Source organism: Pteropus medius, unplaced genomic scaffold, assembly GCF_902729225.1.
Source record: "Pteropus medius unplaced genomic scaffold, Ma_sr-lr_union100, whole genome shotgun sequence".
Taxonomy (NCBI): Eukaryota; Metazoa; Chordata; class Mammalia; order Chiroptera; family Pteropodidae; genus Pteropus; species Pteropus medius.
Window position 1 is genome coordinate 1,661,712 of NW_024346150.1, and position 8,123 is coordinate 1,669,834.

The 8,123-nt window shown below is 52.0% G+C and overlaps 1 protein-coding gene across 1 annotated transcript in view; it reads left to right on the forward strand.

The window, feature by feature from the left end:
* Nucleotides 1–2,400: 2,400 nt before the first annotated feature.
* Nucleotides 2,401–8,123, forward strand: part of B4GALT1 (beta-1,4-galactosyltransferase 1) — a 47,987-nt gene continuing 42,264 nt past the window's right edge. Inside the window, exon 1 of the mRNA XM_039875575.1 lies at nt 2,401–2,980. Within this exon, the coding sequence (XP_039731509.1) occupies nt 2,569–2,980 (412 nt within the window). The 5' untranslated portion in view covers nt 2,401–2,568. The remainder of the gene's footprint in view (nt 2,981–8,123) is intronic.

Sequence of the window (8,123 nt, forward strand, 5' to 3'; positions counted from 1 at the left end):
GAAAAAAAAAAAATTAAGCAGCTTAAGCAGATTTGGGTGGGGGACTATTCTACATAGGCTGGTCTAAGAAGATTTCTTTCATAAGGTGCCCTTTGAGTGATTTGAATGAAATATGGGGCAAGAATATTTCAGGATAAGTGAACAGCAGCACAAAGGCCTTGAGGCAGAAAGAAATAGGGTAAGTTCAAGGAATAGCAATTAGGCTAGTGGGGCTAAGGCAGGTAGATAGTGATAGATAAGAGTAGGGAAGAGAGATAAGAACCAGATCAGATAGTTCTAAAGATTTAGATTTTGTTCTAAATAAAATGGTATTATGTGATTTTTGCTGACGAAGATTTTCCTGGATGCTGTCTGAAGGGGACATGGAGAAGGTAGAAGTAGGGTGATCAATTAAGAGACTACCATATTACCCAGACCAAAGAGATGATGGTGGCTTGGTCTGGAATGGTTACAGCAGAGTTAGTGAGTGATGAATTCTGATGATTTGAAGGTAGCACTGACAAGACTTGCTGAGGACTTGAAAATGTCATTTGAGAGTAATAAGAGCACACTGAGGACATCTTTTAGATTTTGGGCCTGGGGAACTAGAGGAACAATGGTGCCATTCTCTGAGGTAGCTAAGAGTGAGACTGGAGTGCAGGGAGTAGTTTGTTGGGGGCAGGATGTCTCAAGTTTTGAGATACCAATACAATAGGCAGTTGAACAACTCTGGAGGTCTGGGCTGGAGATAGAAATTATGCAGTCATCAACTTACAAATACTACAAATCAACCCTAAGGAGTCAGTATAGAGAGAAAAAAGCAACACAACTGTGGCCTGGGGCCTACTACAACAGAGGAAGAGGTGGAGAAGAAAGGCCAGTGAGTGAAATCAGGAAAGCCTGGTGTCCTGGAACCCAGTAGAAAGTGGATTCTGTATGAGCACAATCAACGGCCAACTTCTGAGCCTCAGTTTTCTCATCTGTGAAATGGAGACAATAACAACGGCCTACTTCACAGCGCTGGTGGAATTAAATTAGATAAAACATGTAAAGCAGTTAGGCTTCTGTCTGATTGGCATATCATAAACTCTCAATCTATATTATCATTCCCACCACAGCAGAGTTGGCTGCCAAAGCCCTCAGCTTCTCCATCCACATATATGACAGCAACTCTATGAATTCTTCTCAGGTGGTGAGGTGTTCCTGCTCACTCAAACACTGGAGTGGGCCTGAGGAGTTGCCTCGGGGTCAAACTTGAACCAAGCCACTTGAGTGCCTAAGCCTCTCACCCACACAGCCTCCCGTCCTTACTTGCAAATCAGACTAACATGTGGTACATAAGTTTGGAGCCAGAGTTCTGCCTCTCTGCCTGTCAACAGCTGTGTGATTTTTCGCAAGCTTCTTAACCTTGCTGAGCCTTGAACTCTTCAGCTGTAAAATGGGGACAATTCTGGTTTCATAAAATTGTGTCTAGGCCAGTGGAGACTGTAAATAAAGTCGGCTGCTCTCCTGCATGCCTGCATGGGAGTTAACCAAGGCTCCCTGCCACCTTCCCAATCAAAGCATGTCTCAGCGAGGTGGGATGCACTAGAACAGGGACACATACACCCAAAACCGAGCTGGGGGGTGGGGTGGCTCTGGGATTCCTAGCCTGGGTTATACGAGAGAAGCCGAGAGTCATCCACTTTCTTTCAGCAGGGCGCCAGGTGAGCCATGTCTTTTTTCAGGGGCCCTACATCCGTACAGGCGCTGGCTAAGGGTTGGGATTCCGAACGTCTCAGAGAATCCCTCAGCAGCTGTCCCACCTCCCGCAGGGCGTCGAAGGCCGTTCCCTGGACAACTTTTCTCCACTCCTTTTCCTGACCTCCCCCCAGGCCCACCCAGGCCAACCCGCTGGAACGCCGCCGCGATGAGGAACCCCAACCACTCAAGACAACGACGCGTTTGCTCTCTTCTCCGCCCTCTTCTTTGTCACTGCGCCGCAGGCCCAGGCCCAACCCCAGCCCTTGAACACCCCAGGAAGTGGCGGTGCCCAGCGAGGGCTGCTCAGAAGACAAGGAGCAGCTTGATAGTGACCGAAGCCCCAAGACGAAAGCTCCGGAGGACAGCGGTTCGCGGCTGATCACCGGAATCCGAGTCTCAATGTGGGCAGCACTGCTGGCACGGTCGAGGGGACAGCTAGGCGCTGGGGGACTGCCAACCGCCTCCTCAAGGCGGCTCCACCCCCGTAGCCCACCCTCCAGAGTCCCCGCCTCCTCACCTCGACCCCGCCCCTCCGCCCCGCGCCCCAGAGGCCCCGCCTTTGCGCTCTCACCTGAAACCCCGCTGCCGGCCCCGCCCCTACCAGCCAGCGGCCCTCCCGCCTCCGTTCTGCCCGCGCCTGGGGCGGCATCTCCCCTCTAGCTGTGCGCTACGCTGGGTCTGCTCGAGTCCTCGCGTTCAGCCGAATGCTTTGCCGGCGCCGCGGTGCGTCGCCTCCCCTCAGGCCCTCCCCCAATAGCTGTGGTCTGGCAGCAACTGGCCGGCGGCCCGCGGGCGGGCCGCCCTACCCGCTGTAGCCCACCCCCCTCTTAAAGCGGCGGCGGGAAGATGAGGTTCCGGGAGCCGCTCCTGGGCGGCGGTGCTGCGATGCCGGGCGCATCCCTGCAACGGGCCTGCCGCCTGCTCGTGGCTGTCTGCGCGTTGCACCTTGGCGTCACCCTCGTCTACTACCTGGCCGGCCGCGACCTGAGCCGCCTGCCCTTTCTGGTCGGAGTCCCCACACCTCTGCAGGGCAGTTCGAACGGCGCCGCCGCCATCAGGCAGCCCTCCGGGGTGCCTCGGCCGCGAGGGACAGCGCCTCCGTCGCCTTTTGAAGCTTCCTTCCAGCCGCGTCCAGGTCGCGATTCCGGCCCAGACGCGAACTCTCGCCTCGGCCCCGCGAGCAACCTGACTTCGGCCCCAGAGTTCCCCATCATAGCACTGCCTCTGCCCGCTTGCCCTGAGGAGTCCCCGCTGCTCGGTAAGGACTCAGGTTGGCGCCAGTCCAAGGACTGGGACTCTTACCGGATTTCCCTGACAGGGCCCCCCGGACCATACCCTCTTCCACGACAGCCAGCCTGCCTATTCCGGATCATACTTCCTAATCCCAAACAGAGGTTCCGGGCTGGACGAGGGTGAGAGGTTGGGAGGTGAGCCCCTTTGGAGTCATGTTGGAAGCTAGGCCGGGGGCGGTACGGGGAAGCCGCAGGCCCCTTTGGCCCCAGAACCTGAAAAAGCCTCGGAGACTTCCCTGCTCTGGCCCAAACCTCAAGAAGTTTTGGAGTTTGATTCTGCTTACGACATGGAGCAGCCTTCGCCCTGCTAACTCTGGTTGGGACCACAAGGCCGATCATGATAACCCACTCTAGTTGGGGAACGGATGATGAGGCCTCCGGTGGGGATGGGAGCCGATCTTCCAGTTCAACCACTCTTGGCTGAACGAGGGTTAACTTTTTTCCAGAGGTTTTGAGCGAGTAATTTAAACAAGTGTTTACGTTAATGATGGTAAATCCTCAGTAAGTTGTCACCATTGTGTTCAGTTCCTCCTCCGTTTAGAGATCTCTGCCCTGGGGCCCTCCTCCCCTGCTTCCTACCCTAGTAGGTTCCCAAAACCTCAGTGAGCTGGGCGGTCCCAGGGGCCATAGGTGTTTGTGAGAGTAAGGTGTGTACCCTGAGGACTGCAGGGCTGAAATATAACCAGTTAGCACCAAGTTATCCCTTTCTGGGAGCTGCGGAGAGTCTGAATTATCTTGCTCGGAGGATGTGAACCTTAACCTCCATCCTCTGTTTTAGCTTGGACTGGGAGCTTGGGTGGGTGTAATTGCATTCTCCGCATGAGCCTACTCCCAGACCTTTCTTTGACCTGTAATCCACAGGCAGTCAGGCCCAAGGCAGCCACAGGTTGCTCCCAAGATTATCAGACAGGTGGCTGCTCATTTCTAATGCCAGAGTTTCCAGAATGTTGTTCTGAGTGAGGGGCCCTGGCAGGCAGGCAGGCAGGCAGGCGTCCTGCCAACAGGAACTCTTACATTTTTCCACAGAACCCTGGCAGAGTAGGCCTCCTACGTGCTCTTGCTCAATTTCTCCAATAATTACTTCAATATTTTTATATCCAGTTTGGGAGGAAACTCTAGCAATTGGTCAGAAATGAACTGTGGTAATAAGGAGGACTTTTTTTAAGCAGAAAATTGAATTCATTTGGACTTGAGGGTTCGTCTGGGAAGCAGACTAGTCCTATGAAATGAAGTCAAATCTTTGCCCTGCTGCTCAGTGCATGATATAGAGTTTCGCAGTCTCTTCCTCATGAGTAAAATGGGGTTGTCCATGCTTAACTCACAGGGTTATTTTTAGGACTAAATGAAATCATGTAGGTTAAGTATGTGGCAAATAAGTCTTGGGACTTGAAATTTTATTTCTCAGACTCCCAGTCTGAGAAAAGGAGGAAGAGAGAGTGAGTCCTCTTACCCCCAAAGAGTCCGGGTTTTGTCTTTTTGTTTTTAATTGTTATGTGGACTTTATGCAGAAAGAGAAATTAATTAGCAAATTAGAGAAAAGTACCCCAAAGTTCATTAGATTAGTGTTTGAGGTATAGGGTCTTCTTGATGAAGCATGAGAGGCTGTGGTGACTCACCTCTGCTTTGTTTTGTAATGATGCTAGTGATTACTGGTGTTTCTGAGTTGACTCTGAATTGGCTGCTGAAAGGGACTTCCTGAGAGATAATGTTTTGGAGGGCGAGGAGAGAGGCCCTGGACCTTCTCTGTCTTGGCTGCCTTTGTGTGACAGGCATGGGACCATGATGTGTAGGCATCTTGCTGAGGCAGTCCCAGAGAGTGAAGGCGGAGGGTTTTTCTTCATTTTAATTGAGCCCTTAGGTTTGAGTGCCGCTCTCTGAGGGAAGTTTCTGGCTGGGACGGGAGAAAGTCTCCCTGGGAGTGAGTGTGTGTGTGTGTGTGTGTGTGTGTTGGGGGGGCGGTTGAGCCCATCTGTTCAGCTGGGCAGGTGTCTACCAAAACCCTTGCGGGTTGGTTTTGAGGTTGGTGGGAGAAAGCATCCGTGGGGTTTAGAGCTGTGGCCTTTTCACTACTTGCAGTTCCTTTCCACAACTTGGCCCTACTTTCTGGTGTCCAGAGGTCTGGACCAGATGTTGCGATCCCTCCTGGCTGATAGGTGGTGGGGAACAATTATGCTTTTCTGTGGAGAAGCCAGGCACCAGACTGGGCTGTTGACAGGTCACTATTTGATCTGTGTTGTAGGTTGTCAGAGCCTTGGAATTGACTTCAGATAGACTTGGATTTGAATCTTGCTTCTGTCTACACTGTGTGATGTAGGACAGTGTAGAGCGATAGTAGGCCCTGTCGCTGGCACCTCCATGGGTTAGTGTGAGGCCTCCCTACTGCTGCAGCGGGGAGGTGGGCCTTTCCTGAGGATTCCTACAAGTTCCTGAGGGAGAGCAGGCCTGCAGGTGTTATCATCTTGGCCCTCAGGGGGGCGCTGGGCAGCATCCACTCCAGTGAACGCTGTGGTAAGGCTCCCTTTCCTGACTGCTTGGGTGTTTGCCTATGGTTTAGTCAGCCTGGGAGGAGCAGTGGCCTTGAATTGCGTTTCTTTTCCCGGAATGTTATCTCTGCTCAGATTTGGAGGCAGCTCAGTGTGACTGGCGCTGGCACTGCTAGCCCAGAGAGGGGCTGGATGGGGGGTGGGCAGTACCTCAGGTTGGACTGGTTAGGAGAGGCAGGGCTGACCTGAGGGCTCAACTGGGGCTTGATATAGTTGGTAGAGCCCTCTCAAAGGTTGTGGTGCATGGGGCAGGAGGCAGTGGTGAGTACAGGACTGTTTAAACCCCAGAGACCACTCTTGCCCAGCTCTGCTATGAGGAGATCCTCTTCATTTGTTCAAAAGAAGACTCTGATCTAGAGGTGGGCACCAGAGAGTCATGGGCACCTGGGCCAGCAAATAGCAGCCGCAGGTAGTCAGAGCCCTGGGAGCCAGTTGTCCAGGAGCCAGTTTCCATGTGGGGGCTTTTGTGGGGGCTGTCAGCTGAGTCTCTGCCTTGGTTTGTGCCCTTGTGAAGACAAAGCACTGAGGGCTCTGAGCTCTCAGTTGTTTCTCTGCCAGCATGCTACCCCTCCCTGCCCCCTTCCCTCATATGCACACACGTGGACAGTGTGTACTTTGGGGACATCTGTCCAGGACAGTGTGTACTTTGGGGACATCTGTCCTCGCCTCTGCTTGGGAAAGGGCTCTCTTTCCCCTTTGGAGGTGAGTCTTAGAACCTCATTACTTTCCAGCTTGGGGTGGAGCCTCATCCTAGGCATTGGGGAAAGCACAAGGAGCCTCCCCTGTGTCCAGATCTTTAAGCTTTGGGAAGTTAGATAACTAGACCTTTGAACCTGTTTTGTCCTGTTGCTTTTTCTGGAGGAAAATATTTATTGATGTGTACACACACACATGCCTTCTTGTCCAACAGGCTGAGATTGAGAAATATCCTCCATGGCTATCTGGATTTCCGATGTTGGTAGGAGTGATTCCTACCTGTTGTAATTCCTCCCAGACTCTGAGCAAGTGTGGGAGCCTTCAGCTGATGAACCCCGGTGGAAGTTCCTTGGGGCAAAGGGAGCAAGAGCCAAATATGGGATTGGATTCAAACCGCTGCAGTGTCTTGGAACCTTACCATTCCAGGATGGGACTGATCAGTCCCCTGGCCCCCATCCCTCATTGTGCTGGTGGGCGGGGATGGGTGGGGTGGGGGGGTGGAGGTCCTGCCTCAGCACACACAGCCAGAGAGTGGCTGGCTGGGGCTCGAACCCTGGGTCTCCTGCGTCCCAGTCCAGTGCTCTTTCTTGAGAATATTTCCCAGTAGGCACCTAGTACAGAGGCTCAGGGCAGCCTGATGTGGCCTAGAGTTTGGGAAGATCCCTGCTAGTTGTGTTTATGGGTCCATCTTCAAGGTCTTCTATGGTAGCAACTTGCCTGGATGTCGTTGATGGCTAGGGCATCTAGTAACTTTATTCATTCAATTTGGACAACATGTCTGTCCTGTGCTGGGCCCTAGAGCTACAAAGAGGAAGATGACAAAATACCTCCTCTTTAGGAACTCACAATTTAGGCAGAGGAGGTATAATTAAACTGTGCTGATGTCATTTAGGGAAACTCTGTGTGTGTGTGTGTGTGTGTGTGTGTTTAGGCTCTCCCTCTCCCAATCCTCCTTTCTTTTGTTTCTTCTTACTTTCTTTCTCTTCTTGTTCAGAAACCCAGAATTGGTATCAAAGTTCTCTAGACCTGGTTTTTATTTGATTGTGTGAAAGTGTTTCTCTAATTTCTAAAGCCTCACATTAGCTCTGCTGGGTAATCTTTAACTTGCTGCTTAATAATGACTATAATGATACATCAGCAGCCATATGGCTGGGTATTATGGTCTTTGAGTAGCAGCAGGGTAGGGATTCCCAGGCTGGGACTTAACTAATTTATGGGTTGGAAATGATGGGACAGATAATGCCAAGGCAGTCTCAGTCCTTCCTGCCTTCTGCCCTAGGGGCTTTCTAGACTTTGAGGTTTCAGCTGGGCTCTGGTTGTGTGTGAAAGGGGCCCAGTCATCTTGTGGTCAAACAAACATGGCGATTTCTCCACTGCTGTTTACCTAGTGAGTGCCTCCTACCCCTTGTTCTCTTCTTACTCCTGATACGGAGCAGAGACTGGAATTCTGCTTGAATCCACATCCACCTGGAAATTCCAGTTTTTCTTATCTAGTTAAATAGCAATCCAGTTGTCTCAGGACAGATGGTCTGCCCTTTCTGCTTAAATCCCTTGAGGCACTGTGGCTGTATTACTTTTGGCTTTGGCACTGCTGGGTGTGGTCTCTGGGCAGTGAGGTCACTGTAAAGGCCAGCCAGCCAGACCCTGACTCCTGTGGGAATTATTAAAAGGGCATGGGATTGGATTCGGTGACCTCCACTTGTCCCTGAACTTGATGAGGGGTCTTGGGAGCCAGACTGTGGTTGTGATTGTAAAGGGCCTCTGTGTTTACCTGGGCTCAGGCAGGTCACCAACTTGGGGAGAGATCTCAAATTTTGTTCTAAAGGTCAGAGACCTTCAGGGTGGAAGGTTGTGATGGCTTGGGGGTAGG